At 47.2% G+C, this 16258-nt stretch overlaps 1 protein-coding gene across 10 annotated transcripts in view; it reads left to right on the forward strand.

The window, feature by feature from the left end:
* RYR3 (ryanodine receptor 3) overlaps positions 1-16258 on the forward strand; it is a 488303-nt gene that overhangs the window by 365205 nt on the left and 106840 nt on the right. For 5 of the 10 annotated variants that reach the window (XM_075613258.1, XM_075613261.1, XM_075613262.1 and 2 more), the window contains 4 exons: positions 7757-7816; positions 8541-8672; positions 8870-8982; positions 12088-12187. In XM_075613258.1, coding sequence (XP_075469373.1) covers positions 7757-7816; positions 8541-8672; positions 8870-8982; positions 12088-12187 — 405 coding nt within the window. Of the gene's footprint in view, positions 1-7756; positions 7817-8540; positions 8673-8869; positions 8983-12087; positions 12188-13367; positions 13465-16258 lie in introns of all 10 variants that reach the window. The other 5 variants (XM_075613259.1, XM_075613263.1, XM_075613266.1 and 2 more) reach the window with 1 other exon arrangement.

Raw genomic sequence — 16258 nt, forward strand, 5'->3', positions numbered from 1 at the left:
CCCAGTATCCTGGGATTGGCGCAGTACCCGTCTCCCACACAGTCTCCCAGTATCCTGGGATTGGCGCAGTACCCGTCTCTCACACAGTCTCCCAGTATCCTGGGATTGGCACAGTACCCGTCTCCCACACAGTCTCCCAGTATCCTGGGATTGGCACAGTACCCGACTCCCACACAGTCTCCCAGTATCCTGGGATTGGCGCAGTACCCGTCTCCCACACAGTCTCCCAGTATCCTGGGATTGGCGCAGTACCCGTCTCTCACACAGACCCCCAGTATCCTGGGATTGGCACAGTACCCGTCTCTCACACAGTCTCCCAGTATCCTGGGATTGGCACAGTACCCGTCTCTCACACAGTCTCCCAGTACCCTGGGACTGGCACAGTACCCGTCTCTCACACAGTCTCCCAGTATCCTGGGACTGGCACAGTACCCGTCTCTCACACAATCTCCCAGTACCCTGGGATTGGCGCAGTACCCGTCTCTCACACAGTCTCCCAGTACCCTGGGATTGGCGCAGTACCCGTCTCTCACACAGTCTCCCAGTATCCTGGGACTGGCACAGTACCCGTCTCTCACACAGTCTCCCAGTATCCTGGGACTGGCACAGTACCCGTCTCTCACACAGTCTCCCAGTATCCTGGGATTGGCACAGTACCGTCTCTCACACAGTCTCGCAGTATCCTGGGATTGGCACAGTACCCGTCTCTCACACAGTCTCCCAGTACCCTGGGACTGGCACAGTACCCGTCTCTCACACAGTCTCCCAGTATCCTGGGATTGGCACAGTACCCGTCTCTCACACAGTCTCCCAGTACCCTGGGACTGGCACAGTACCCGTCTCTCACACAGCCTCCCAGTATCCTGGGATTGGCACAGTACCCGTCTCTCACACAGCCTCCCAGTATCCTGGGATTGGCACAGTACCCGACTCCCACACAGTCTCCCAGTATCCTGGGATTGGCACAGTACCCGTCTCTCACACAGTCTCCCAGTATCCTGGGATTGGCACAGTACCGTCTCTCACACAGTCTCGCAGTATCCTGGGATTGGCACAGTACCCGTCTCTCACACAGTCTCCCAGTACCCTGGGACTGGCACAGTACCCGTCTCTCACACAGTCTCCCAGTATCCTGGGATTGGCACAGTACCCGTCTCTCACACAGTCTCCCAGTACCCTGGGACTGGCACAGTACCCGTCTCTCACACAGCCTCCCAGTATCCTGGGATTGGCACAGTACCCGTCTCTCACACAGCCTCCCAGTATCCTGGGATTGGCACAGTACCCGACTCCCACACAGTCTCCCAGTATCCTGGGATTGGCACAGTACCCGTCTCTCACACAGTCTCCCAGTATCCTGGGACTGGCACAGTACCCGTCTCTCACACAGTCTCCCAGTATCCTGGGATTGGCACAGTACCCGTCTCTCACACAGTCTCCCAGTATCCTGGGACTGGCACAGTACCCGTCTCTCACATAGTCTCCCAGTATCCTGGGACTGGCACAGTACCCGTCTCTCACACAGTCTCCCAGTATCCTGGGATTGGCACAGTACCCGTCTCTCACACAGTCTCCCAGTACCCTGGGACTGGCACAGTACCCGTCTCTCACACAGACCCCCAGTATCCTGGGATTGGCACAGTACCCGTCTCTCACACAGTCTCCCAGTATCCTGAAATTGGCACAGTACCCGTCTCTCACACAGTCTCCCAGTATCCTGGGATTGGCACAGTACCCGTCTCTCACATAGTCTCCCAGTATCCTGGGATTGGCGCAGTACCCGTCTCTCACACAGTCTCCCAGTACCCTGGGATTGGCACATTACCCGTCTCTCACACAGTCTCCCAGTACCCTGGGATTGGCACAGTACCCGTCTCACACAGCCTCCCAGTATCCTGGGATTGGCGCAGTACCCGTCTCACACAGCCTCCCAGTATCCTGGGACTGGCACAGTACCCGTCTCTCACACAGTCTCCCAGTATCCTGGGATTGGCACAGTACCGTCTCTCACACAGTCTCGCAGTATCCTGGGATTGGCACAGTACCCGTCTCTCACACAGTCTCCCAGTACCCTGGGACTGGCACAGTACCCGTCTCTCACACAGTCTCCCAGTATCCTGGGATTGGCACAGTACCCGTCTCTCACACAGTCTCCCAGTACCCTGGGACTGGCACAGTACCCGTCTCTCACACAGCCTCCCAGTATCCTGGGATTGGCACAGTACCCGTCTCTCACACAGCCTCCCAGTATCCTGGGATTGGCACAGTACCCGACTCCCACACAGTCTCCCAGTATCCTGGGATTGGCACAGTACCCGTCTCTCACACAGTCTCCCAGTATCCTGGGACTGGCACAGTACCCGTCTCTCACACAGTCTCCCAGTATCCTGGGATTGGCACAGTACCCGTCTCTCACACAGTCTCCCAGTATCCTGGGACTGGCACAGTACCCGTCTCTCACATAGTCTCCCAGTATCCTGGGACTGGCACAGTACCCGTCTCTCACACAGTCTCCCAGTATCCTGGGATTGGCACAGTACCCGTCTCTCACACAGTCTCCCAGTACCCTGGGACTGGCACAGTACCCGTCTCTCACACAGACCCCCAGTATCCTGGGATTGGCACAGTACCCGTCTCTCACACAGTCTCCCAGTATCCTGAAATTGGCACAGTACCCGTCTCTCACACAGTCTCCCAGTATCCTGGGATTGGCACAGTACCCGTCTCTCACATAGTCTCCCAGTATCCTGGGATTGGCGCAGTACCCGTCTCTCACACAGTCTCCCAGTACCCTGGGATTGGCACATTACCCGTCTCTCACACAGTCTCCCAGTACCCTGGGATTGGCACAGTACCCGTCTCACACAGCCTCCCAGTATCCTGGGATTGGCGCAGTACCCGTCTCACACAGCCTCCCAGTATCCTGGGACTGGCACAGTACCCGTCTCACACAGCCTCCCAGTATCCTGGGATTGGCACAGTACCCGTCTCTCACACAGCCTCCCAGTATCCTGGGATTGGCACAGTACCCGTCTCTCACACAGCCTCCCAGTATCCTGGGATTGGCGCAGTACCCGTCTCACACAGCCTCCCAGTATCCTGGGACTGGCACAGTACCCGTCTCTCACACAGACCCCCAGTACCCTGGGACTGGCACAGTACCCGACTCCCACACAGTCTCCCAGTATCCTGGGATTGGCACAGTACCCGTCTCCTACACAGTCTCCCAGTATCCTGGGATTGGCGCAGTACCCGTCTCTCACACAGTCTCCCAGTATCCTGGGACTGGCACAGTACCCGTCTCTCACATAGTCTCCCAGTATCCTGGGATTGGCACAGTACCCGTCTCTCACACAGCCTCCCAGTATCCTGGGACTGGCACAGTACCCGTCTCTCACACAGTCTCCCAGTACCCTGGGATTGGCGCAGTACCCGTCTCTCACACAGTCTCCCAGTATCCTGGGATTGGCACAGTACCCGTCTCTCACACAGTCTCCCAGTATCCTGGGACTGGCACAGAACCCGTCTCTCACACAGTCTCCTAGTACCCTGGGATTGGCACAGTACCCGTCTCTCACACAGTCTCCCAGTATCCTGGGATTGGCACAGTACCCGTCTCTCACACAGTCTCCCAGTACCCTGGGACTGGCACAGTACCCGTCTCTCACATAGTCTCCCAGTATCCTGGGACTGGCATAGTACCCGTCTCTCACACAGTCTCCCAGTATCCTGGGATTGGCACAGTACCCGTCTCTCACACAGTCTCCCAGTACCCTGGGACTGGCACAGTACCCGTCTCTCACACAGACCCCCAGTATCCTGGGATTGGCACAGTACCCGTCTCTCACACAGTCTCCCAGTATCCTGAAATTGGCACAGTACCCGTCTCTCACACAGTCTCCCAGTATCCTGGGATTGGCACAGTACCCGTCTCTCACATAGTCTCCCAGTATCCTGGGATTGGCACAGTACCCGTCTCTCACACAGTCTCCCAGTATCCTGAAATTGGCACAGTACCCGTCTCTCACACAGTCTCCCAGTATCCTGGGATTGGCACAGTACCCGTCTCTCACATAGTCTCCCAGTATCCTGGGATTGGCGCAGTACCCGTCTCTCACACAGTCTCCCAGTACCCTGGGATTGGCACATTACCCGTCTCTCACACAGTCTCCCAGTACCCTGGGATTGGCACAGTACCCGTCTCACACAGCCTCCCAGTATCCTGGGATTGGCGCAGTACCCGTCTCACACAGCCTCCCAGTATCCTGGGACTGGCACAGTACCCGTCTCTCACACAGTCTCCCAGTATCCTGGGATTGGCACAGTACCGTCTCTCACACAGTCTCGCAGTATCCTGGGATTGGCACAGTACCCGTCTCTCACACAGTCTCCCAGTACCCTGGGACTGGCACAGTACCCGTCTCTCACACAGTCTCCCAGTATCCTGGGATTGGCACAGTACCCGTCTCTCACACAGTCTCCCAGTACCCTGGGACTGGCACAGTACCCGTCTCTCACACAGCCTCCCAGTATCCTGGGATTGGCACAGTACCCGTCTCTCACACAGCCTCCCAGTATCCTGGGATTGGCACAGTACCCGACTCCCACACAGTCTCCCAGTATCCTGGGATTGGCACAGTACCCGTCTCTCACACAGTCTCCCAGTATCCTGGGACTGGCACAGTACCCGTCTCTCACACAGTCTCCCAGTATCCTGGGATTGGCACAGTACCCGTCTCTCACACAGTCTCCCAGTATCCTGGGACTGGCACAGTACCCGTCTCTCACATAGTCTCCCAGTATCCTGGGACTGGCACAGTACCCGTCTCTCACACAGTCTCCCAGTATCCTGGGATTGGCACAGTACCCGTCTCTCACACAGTCTCCCAGTACCCTGGGACTGGCACAGTACCCGTCTCTCACACAGACCCCCAGTATCCTGGGATTGGCACAGTACCCGTCTCTCACACAGTCTCCCAGTATCCTGAAATTGGCACAGTACCCGTCTCTCACACAGTCTCCCAGTATCCTGGGATTGGCACAGTACCCGTCTCTCACATAGTCTCCCAGTATCCTGGGATTGGCGCAGTACCCGTCTCTCACACAGTCTCCCAGTACCCTGGGATTGGCACATTACCCGTCTCTCACACAGTCTCCCAGTACCCTGGGATTGGCACAGTACCCGTCTCACACAGCCTCCCAGTATCCTGGGATTGGCGCAGTACCCGTCTCACACAGCCTCCCAGTATCCTGGGACTGGCACAGTACCCGTCTCACACAGCCTCCCAGTATCCTGGGATTGGCACAGTACCCGTCTCTCACACAGCCTCCCAGTATCCTGGGATTGGCACAGTACCCGTCTCTCACACAGCCTCCCAGTATCCTGGGATTGGCGCAGTACCCGTCTCACACAGCCTCCCAGTATCCTGGGACTGGCACAGTACCCGTCTCTCACACAGACCCCCAGTACCCTGGGACTGGCACAGTACCCGACTCCCACACAGTCTCCCAGTATCCTGGGATTGGCACAGTACCCGTCTCCTACACAGTCTCCCAGTATCCTGGGATTGGCGCAGTACCCGTCTCTCACACAGTCTCCCAGTATCCTGGGACTGGCACAGTACCCGTCTCTCACATAGTCTCCCAGTATCCTGGGATTGGCACAGTACCCGTCTCTCACACAGCCTCCCAGTATCCTGGGACTGGCACAGTACCCGTCTCTCACACAGTCTCCCAGTACCCTGGGATTGGCGCAGTACCCGTCTCTCACACAGTCTCCCAGTATCCTGGGATTGGCACAGTACCCGTCTCTCACACAGTCTCCCAGTATCCTGGGACTGGCACAGAACCCGTCTCTCACACAGTCTCCTAGTACCCTGGGATTGGCACAGTACCCGTCTCTCACACAGTCTCCCAGTATCCTGGGATTGGCACAGTACCCGTCTCTCACACAGTCTCCCAGTACCCTGGGACTGGCACAGTACCCGTCTCTCACATAGTCTCCCAGTATCCTGGGACTGGCATAGTACCCGTCTCTCACACAGTCTCCCAGTATCCTGGGATTGGCACAGTACCCGTCTCTCACACAGTCTCCCAGTACCCTGGGACTGGCACAGTACCCGTCTCTCACACAGACCCCCAGTATCCTGGGATTGGCACAGTACCCGTCTCTCACACAGTCTCCCAGTATCCTGAAATTGGCACAGTACCCGTCTCTCACACAGTCTCCCAGTATCCTGGGATTGGCACAGTACCCGTCTCTCACATAGTCTCCCAGTATCCTGGGATTGGCGCAGTACCCGTCTCTCACACAGTCTCCCAGTACCCTGGGATTGGCACATTACCCGTCTCTCACACAGTCTCCCAGTACCCTGGGATTGGCACAGTACCCGTCTCACACAGCCTCCCAGTATCCTGGGATTGGCACAGTACCCGTCTCTCACACAGCCTCCCAGTATCCTGGGATTGGCGCAGTACCCGTCTCACACAGCCTCCCAGTATCCTGGGACTGGCACAGTACCCGTCTCACACAGCCTCCCAGTATCCTGGGATTGGCACAGTACCCGTCTCTCACACAGCCTCCCAGTATCCTGGGATTGGCACAGTACCCGTCTCTCACACAGCCTCCCAGTATCCTGGGATTGGCGCAGTACCCGTCTCACACAGCCTCCCAGTATCCTGGGACTGGCACAGTACCCGTCTCTCACACAGACCCCCAGTACCCTGGGACTGGCACAGTACCCGACTCCCACACAGTCTCCCAGTATCCTGGGATTGGCACAGTACCCGTCTCCCACACAGTCTCCCAGTATCCTGGGATTGGCGCAGTACCCGTCTCTCACACAGTCTCCCAGTATCCTGGGACTGGCACAGTACCCGTCTCTCACATAGTCTCCCAGTATCCTGGGATTGGCACAGTACCCGTCTCTCACACAGCCTCCCAGTATCCTGGGACTGGCACAGTACCCGTCTCTCACACAGTCTCCCAGTACCCTGGGATTGGCACAGTACCCGTCTCTCACACAATCTCCCAGTATCCTGGGATTGGCACAGTACCCGTCTCTCACACAGTCTCCCAGTATCCTGGGATTGGCACAGAACCCGTCTCTCACACAGTCTCCTAGTACCCTGGGATTGGCGCAGTACCCGTCTTTCACACAGTCTCCCAGTATCCTGGGATTGGCACAGTACCCGTCTCTCACACAGTCTCCCAGTACCCTGGGATTGGCGCAGTACCCGTCTCTCACACAGTCTCCCAGTATCCTGGGATTGGCACAGTACCCGTCTCTCACACAGTCTCCCAGTATCCTGGGATTGGCACAGAACCCGTCTCTCACACAGTCTCCTAGTACCCTGGGATTGGCGCAGTACCCGTCTCTCACACAGTCTCCCAGTATCCTGGGATTGGCACAGAACCCATCTCTCACACAGACCCCCGGTACCTTGGGATTGGCACAGAACCCGTCTCTCACAGACTCCTAATTATTCTTTTATTAACACAGAACTTGTCCCTCACACATACTCCCAGTAAAATGGGATTGGCACAGTACCCGTCTCCCACACATACTCCCAGTAAAATGGGATTGGCACAGAAACCGTCTCTCATACAGACTTGGAAGTTCCCTGCCACACAAATCGCTAGCTACTTACCTTACTCTGACAAGACCTGCACCACCACAAGTGATGGAAAGAGGCGAGAGGGGGCGATTCCATGACATCATTCAGAGGTTACTTTTCAAATATGTTTCTTTTACAGAAAGATACAGATGATGAAGTCAAAGAGCATTTGCGAAGCAACCTCCACCTGCAGGAGAAGGTAAGATCTCGAGAAGAAGACTGTGTCTTTTATCCCTTCAGCAGACAGGAGGACTCATTGCACATTATGACCTTGAGGGTTAAGATTTGGTCTTTATGTTCTGTTGGCACATTTCTGGCCAGATACAGAGCAGGTAAGTCCTGCAATTCATGCGGTGCTTTCCTGTGATCTCTGCCTTCTCCCCAACTATTGGTCACCTCTTCTCAGTATAAATATATGTAATGTACGGCACTCACTTGGGGTTCCAGATGATAAAAACGGCACCAATTGAGCTCTTTGGGTTCCCAGAAGTCACAATGTTTGTGTGTGAATGTGCTGTTGAAGAGAGCGCGTTTGGCTGTTGAGAGCAGTTCTGCCTGTGCTTGACATTCCAACCCAATATGGATTTTTTCTGTCCTTGTATTTGCTGCTTCTGGCACCTGCTACAATACAGTCGCTCGCTTCTTGATCACATTTGGAGCGTTAGCCAGTTGAACATTAGTCTTTATTATCACGTCTGGCAACGTGCACTGCAAAGTACTTAGAGTGCTGCTCACTTTACCAGCTCTAATTCTAACTGTCTTTCTGACACACACCTGGGCCCAATTAATTTGCTATTCCCTGCTCAGGATCTACAAATTATCCTTGATTTTCCTGTAGTTAGAAATACAGAATATGTAGCTGAGAAACAGTCTCTGAGCTGCTCCATCCCCTGGCTCTGACGGTGTCCTTCTCTGGTTCTCAGTCTGAAGACCCAGCTGTGAAGTGGCAGCTCAATCTGTACAGGGACATTCTGAAAGGTGAGGAGCAGGCGGATCCCGAGAAAGCTGTGGAGCGTGTGCAGAAAATCTCTGCAGCGGTATTCCATCTTGAGCAGGTAAGAAAGGTCCATCAAAGAGCTTGTGTGGGTGGCACTTCATGTCCCATAGAAACGGAGTTGAAGGATGTGTTTCACCTTAGATACGTTTGTAACTTTCATTACTAACTATTAGGGTTAGATAACAGCCAAGAAAGAATCATCGATGCTAACAAGGCCCACATTATTCCATCCTCATGGTATTCTTTTTGCCACAGGTGGAACAGCCTTTGAGATCTAAGAAAGCTGTTTGGCACAAGCTCCTTTCCAAGCAGCGGAAGAGAGCTGTGGTGGCCTGTTTCCGCATGGCTCCCTTGTACAATCTTCCAAGGTTAGACTCCAGAAATGTGTCCTTATATTTATGATAATTATTGGGGCTGAGGGTGGGCTTATGTAGTTAGAATAAGCAGACATGCAGCACTCTGCTTTACCCTACAGTATGCTGCTTTGTATGGGCATTGCACTCTGCACTTTGCCATGTGAGGAAAGATGTGCTCTGTCAAAAACCCTATACACACATGATCCTAAAAGCAAGATTGATCATTCAGACATCGGAAGCAATACATGTAGCTTGATATAAGGTAGAGGGAACAAGTCTGAATTAACTTTCATAGTTAAAACGTCACTTCAACGTGCAAGATTACTTGTAGCTGCAGAGTTTGTATATGACCTGTTTATTACTGATAATATTGTCCAAACATCGCTGGAACATTAAAGATTGAGCTGTCTGTTTTCTTGCTCCAATGTCTGTATTTCCAGTTATTGAGGAAAAGATTCATTATTGGCTCATACTTCTTGCCACAGAATTGCACCACTTTTGACCATTAGCATTAAAGCCAGTTTGAGAGCACCTTAATGGTGTACAAATGTGCACACTCATTTTGCCAACATAGCATGCCCACATGAGACATATAAAAAAGATCACTAGTCATCTCTTCTCCATGGAAAAACGACCTGTACCTTTAACCAAAGAGTAGATCAATACATTCATGGTCCCACTGGCAGTTCCAGGATTATCTGACAGCAATAGGCAGAATAGTTAGTATGTGGCATTGTTTGAGGTGTTGTGTTAAGTGATCTACATGCATACATAGGTGTATGCATGGGAATATACATGTACTCATGCATAAAGATATGCATGTATCATGTATACTGAAAACCTGAAGCCATGCGTAAATAGCTTTGCACATGCATATACACACACTTGTATGGTATAAATTCATGAGGTGTCTACGTGCAGTTGGATAGTTCTAAGCACAGGACGTCAGACAGATATCGGGATGTTACCTGTGTTCAGCACTTTGCAGAGCTGTGCAGAACACACACGTCAGCGTATTGATCATTAAACCCTTTGCATTGATTTCAATAGCCTTAGCACATACTACAGAGTAGTTACTGAGGTCAGGTGTAAGTTACTAAAGAGCTGTGTATACTCCCTCTGTGAAATAACTATTACAAGTCTACGTACTATGTATGTAAAAAAACACACTCTAGAATAAGCACTGTAATTTTTGTCATTTTTAACATTTAATATTAAAATCCAAAACCATTTTTTCACAAGTAATAAGCACAAGCATAGAAAAAAGTTATCAAAAGTAAACAAACACATGCACAAAGCAAAGAGATAAACAAGTCTTGCTTAAACCCTTGAATATTTTATAGTCCATTAGACATCCAGATATTAAGCGCTAATTTACCCAAATGTCTATAGTAAAAAGATTTATCTGAGTATTTCTCAGTGATGTGATGTTTTAGTAGAATATTCCTCTATCAGGTTCAATTTCTAGGTAAAAGGTTCAAGTCACATCATTGTCCAATGATACACCTCGAAAGGGAAGCGAGAAGAATACTCTGTGTCTACCGGAACCTCAGTGCCGCGTCCCATGGGATGATGTCAGACGCACAGTCTGGCTCTTTACAGGATTCTTTACAGTAAGGGCAGTTACAATGTGGGATTCATTACCCATGGAGACTGTAATGGCAGATACAATGGATTTGTTCAAAAAAAAGTTTGGACATCTTTTTAGAAAGGAAAGGTATACAGGGATATACCAAATAAGTAAACATGGGAAGAATGTTGATCCAGGGATTAATCAGATTGTCAATTCTTGGAGTCAGGAAGGAATGTATTTTTCCCCTTAATGGGGTTTTTTGTTTGCCTTCCTCTGGATCAATAAGTACTGTAAGTATGGATATAGGATAAAGTTTCTGTTGTCTAAATTTAGCATAGGTTGAACTTGATAGACGTACGTCTTTTTTCAACCTCATCTACTATGTAACTATGCACATGTTGATATTTGAAATAGTTCAACATGGTGGAGTATGTGCTGTAGGGATGATGTTGACCTCATCATGGTTCACTGTTTCTAAATATAGAACTTGTCTTTAAATAAAAAGTAATTGACCTTCAGAATAACTGTTAATAAATCTATTGTCAAACAATTGTGGATTCATCACAATCTATAGTACCACTAGCTAGAATTTGAACCCGATCTAGGAATATTCTACATCACTAAGAAATAATGGTAAACTGATACAGTACTATATATCTTTTTACTGCATCCAATAGACTATACTATACAGTATTCAAGGGTTTAAGTAAGACTTGTTTATCGTTTTAGTTCATGCTTTTGTTTGTTTGCTTTTGGTAACGTTTTCTAGGTGTGTGCCTATTTATAAAACGTTGAAATGAAATACCTTATGATTCTTCTGTATCCGGAAAATATTCACGTAAAATATTTTTGACATACTGTATGTAATATTTATCATTATTTACACTGCAGGATCCTCTATGTTTACAAGATTCAGACCGTGAGTCATCAAACTTCGTTAGGCCAAAAATGCGTTATTTTCAGCAAAAAAAAAATTGCATTATTCTTATGGTGCAAGTCATCACAGTTGTACTGCTAAAAATAACTGACAATTCCTTTTGGAAGTCCCTACCCTGGTGGCAGAAAGTTCTTGATATAAGTGGCCTCTGTGCAAGATGAATTTGGATAATTGAAGGAGTTTACACTGTTAACCACCATAGGATATGAAAAGACAGGGAAGTCACCGCATGCAGTTCATGTGATCCATACAGTACTGCAAAAAAAATTGCACACGTTAACCCCTTCATTGCCAAAGGGTTCCCTCTGGCAGTACGGGGGTTAAGCTTCAGGTAGGCCTGCCAATGGTTAGAAGCTCACGCTGATATGCATGTGCAATACCTTTTTACGCATAAAATGTATCTGAACTTAACCTTTTGTTTACTTCTTTGCATCAGCCAGTTCTTATCCTCCGTAACACTCAGGATAAGAACAGTGTACGCTGAGTCATTTTCAATGTCGAGAGTTTTTCTTTATTGTTTGTTTTTACTTCTTAAAGTCATTTACTGTTTGTGACGTTTTCCTTGTGTTGCTGGCGCTTGAATAAAAACCTATATGCTTTTCTTCAGACACAAAATTAACAATTTCTTCCTGAGCTCCTACCAACGTATTTGGCTGGAAAAAGTACATGAGAACTCAGACTATGACAGTCTTATACTCGTGTTAACGGTAATGTAACTTGTGGCTAAACCTCTCTTTGTGCACAAGTATTCCACCCCAGCCATGATGTGATGTTTTCATTGGCTTGTACAATTTTTCAACGATATTCTGATTGGTCAGTTTCTTAGCACATGAAGAAACTGGCAAGGTTTGTTTGTAGAAATCTTTCCAAATTGGGAAGAATGTGATTTCCAGGCTGATGTTCAGCTGAGTTTCTCACAGCCACTCATACTGTAACATCATGCTATAAAATGACATTGTTCTTGCTCATTGTTCCCAGTGTACCCTGTGATGTGCACTGTAGAATATGTAATGAAATCCCACACAAATCCATCACTATCTAATCTGAAAACACATGGCTGGCACTGTTTTAACGGGATAATCTTCCTAATTCCATTGCCAGTACGCAAGGATGTAGCTCCATGAAAAAGGATATTATCTGCCCCTGTTCATAATATATTCAACTATACAGTATATCCTAGATTTGTAACAATGTGGGCAATAAGTCAAAATGATTCAATTAGCGTCATGCAGAATGTGTGTCATTTACCTTCCCATTCGTGCATGTCTGCACTAAGTGTAAGAAACCTGTGCATTCAGCTTCATACATTTCATGCAGATTTATGTCCATGTGACAGAACAGGGTTTGCTAACAGGAACATTGAAAGAAAAATGTCATTACACACAAAAATGGATTCATTATTATATGTGAGCAATAATACTAGGAGAAATACCTCCCAAAATAAGCACAACCAGTGGGCTTGTGCAAAAGGTGAAACTGTATTTCTAAATATTCAACCTTTCAGCCCCCCACATGGGACTTTGTCAGTAACGATAAAAATCTAGCAATTATTTCATTTTTATATGTACATCTAAAATAAGCCTTCCTATGGCTCCATGAAACTGCTTCCCGTTTCATTCACTGCTGCAACTGGAAAAAATATTCCCAAATTACCTTGATACCGTAACAGTAAGCGATGTGTAACTTTCGTAATGCCATTGTAAAAGCTAGTTGCCTCTTGACCTTGGTACATTGGCAACTTTGAATCTGGGGATGCTTCTTATTGCACTGACCAATCAGGAAATCCAAATTGTACAAGATTCCAAACCCCTACTAATCATGAGTCACCTGAACTTTTTATATTATGTTCTTTTGTACCCTCTTGATCCCACTTTCACCCCCTGCCAGGCACCGTTCTATTAACCTATTCCTCCATGGTTATCAGAGATTTTGGATACAAACAGAGGAAAATTCCTTTGAGGAGAAACTAATTCAGGATTTGGCTGTAAGTACTGGATTAGCTGGTGTTTGGCTCTCAGCGCAAATAAATAATTACAAGAGCTTACAGTACATATTGCTTCTAAAGAGAGACATCCTTTTAAATGAGAAGTGCTTCCTACACAGCTTTTAATCAGACTCATATCTTTTAATCACAAATTGTTCCGTTAGTTGTCTTTTGCTGACCAGATGACCTTCCACAAAATAATAATTGCTCTAATTAGTAGAGTGCACTGTGGTATTCATGGTGGGCATAACCACATACTGACACCATATTTGTTTTATTTATAAAAAATATTAATGAAACAAATAATTTTCAAATTCTTCATGTAGCAGTTAGATAATTTATTCTGTATATTCACTGGTGGCTGCAGCTCTGTTTTTGTCTCATTTTGTAGCTGATCAGTGGGTATGAGAGCAGCGTTGCCATTGCCTTGTTATACAATAAAACATATCTCGGCACCGCCTGGAGAACCCTGTAAATGGGATTGTGTCCCATGGTTTGTCTAGGACGACATGTCGCCTTCTTTCTTATTTCTGAATCTTTACTGCCAACTCCCACTAACTCATCATAGTCTAATTCACATTATAAAACAAAGAAAATGTTTTTATGCTCAAATAGGCTGTAGATGCTAAATGGAAAATTCATCATCTGGATGAATGTAAATTGTGAGATTTGAAAGGGCGTGTTATAACCAACCTCACTGTATTCCCTGGGGTTTCCTGCCCCAAGCACAGATTGGGTCAGAATTGAAGTTTGAGTTCTGTAATTACGGAGATTTACATTAGTCAAAGCCACAACTTCCTGCACAAGTAAACCCCATAAAACTAGCACTTTGATGATGATATGGGAAGTGGAGCTTGAGACACACACATGACAAACACATCATATTTCTCCAAGCATGTTATTAGTTTTTCTATCTACAGTCAGTGAATCTTAGTAGATTTGTGTCAAGACATTAAGAACTCAAAGAATAATTGTTGTTCCCCTGACCGCAAAGAGACATGGCTGATGTGGCACAGTATACCAATCATTCAATTTGTTGCTATTATCAGCTGACACGTTGTGGAAAAGGCCTATTAGATATGATATTTCCATGAGAATATTTTGCAGTGGTTTAATGGTGGGACATGGTCAGTTACTCACTTTTTCAGGAGAAGCCTCTTCTGGTGTAGAAACCTGTGCATTCTGTGGTTACCCTATTTCTGTGAGAGAAAAACACTAAAACAGAGCTCCACAGAGGAAGTGAAAACAGTGAATGTGACGATAATAAAGTGGAAAACCGTGAATATTCCATGCAAATGATAGTGACAATAATAGTGCAAAAAGTGTCCACAAAAGTGAAGATATATAAAATGTAGCTCAGAAACCTTTCAGGGAACGGTCCACAGTGTTCCCTCGTTGTGGAATGTTTGTAGACAGTAGGGGAGCGCAGATCAATTGGTGGTATATGTAAAAAATAAAAATACAATATAGTGCAATAAAGTTTTTAACAGTGGTGGTGTTTTTCTGTGTTGAAGTGTTGGGGACTCGCATTGTCCCAAAAAAATAAAGTGCATCTCCAAAACTGTGGCAATTGATTAAATGGGGTGTTTTTTGATCAGTCCTTTCTCAGCCGGATGATGTCACTCAGCGCGATAGGTATGTGGCAGTATAAGGATGTACAAGGAGAAACCAAACATAGTGCAATCCAGTAACATCAACAACTTTATCTACTAAAAGACCGTAAGGATGTGTACACTTACATCATAATAAAAATATACAGGTGCATAATAAAAGCAAGGTCTGCTCTCAGGCTCTCACCAGCCTCCTTCCCTCGGATCTATCAGTCGTTGCGTCACTTCCAGTTCGTGTCGTGCTTCTGGTCTCTGATGCAAGAGGATCCTGGATGCAGTCAGGTAAGGGCAGGGTGAGGTTAGCAGAGTACTGGCAATGACGCTACGCCTTTCGCATAGACAGCTTCGTCAGGAGTCGTGGGTTTGGCTTCAGGCTCTCTTTTGCTATATATTGCATTATCTGCCCTGATTGGTTGATGGCTTATATACAGTAACAAAAAAATGCAATAGGATGGCACAAGCCTATCTGAATGCTTAAAAACAGAGGTGATGACTATCTATGGTAATTATGAAATCCATAAGACATAGATGAAATTAATATCACTAACTTATTAATAGTTACGGATCATATGGACAACAAATTAATGAATGTGGAGACATCTCACATTGTCACATGAGAGGGATATCTGACTATTTACATCTATACATATATAATATGCTTAAAATTACTCGCAACACATTTGGAAGGTATTCGCAATGTATGTGGATGGATGATGGAAATACCATGGAAGTGAAAGAGAAAAGAGGACGTATTCAATAATTAGACAATATATTCACAATAAAATCTCATAGTAAAAAACTATAAATACATACAAATAAATATGGTATAAAAAAATACAAAAAATTACACTCAATAAAAGAGGAAAAGAAAAAATTGGTAAACTTAATAGCATGTGGCACCATAAAAAATGGATATCCAATAGAAAGTATAATGTCCAAAAATTGTGTATGGTCATAAAAAGGCTGCAATGTCTAGGCCGACGTTAAGACCCCCTGGGGTCAGGGATTTATTCCTGTGGATCCAGAATGTCTCTATTTGAGATAGAAGTGACACTCTGTTTCCTCCCTCCAATGGGGGATAACTTTTTCTATGCCTCTAAAAATGAGACCCTTAGGATTGCTGTTGTGATGTGATTCAAAATGTTTAGGAACACTATGGCTTTGTAGTTTACGTTTAATGTTTC

This window comes from Ascaphus truei, chromosome 9, assembly GCF_040206685.1.
Source record: "Ascaphus truei isolate aAscTru1 chromosome 9, aAscTru1.hap1, whole genome shotgun sequence".
Taxonomy (NCBI): domain Eukaryota; kingdom Metazoa; phylum Chordata; class Amphibia; order Anura; family Ascaphidae; genus Ascaphus; species Ascaphus truei.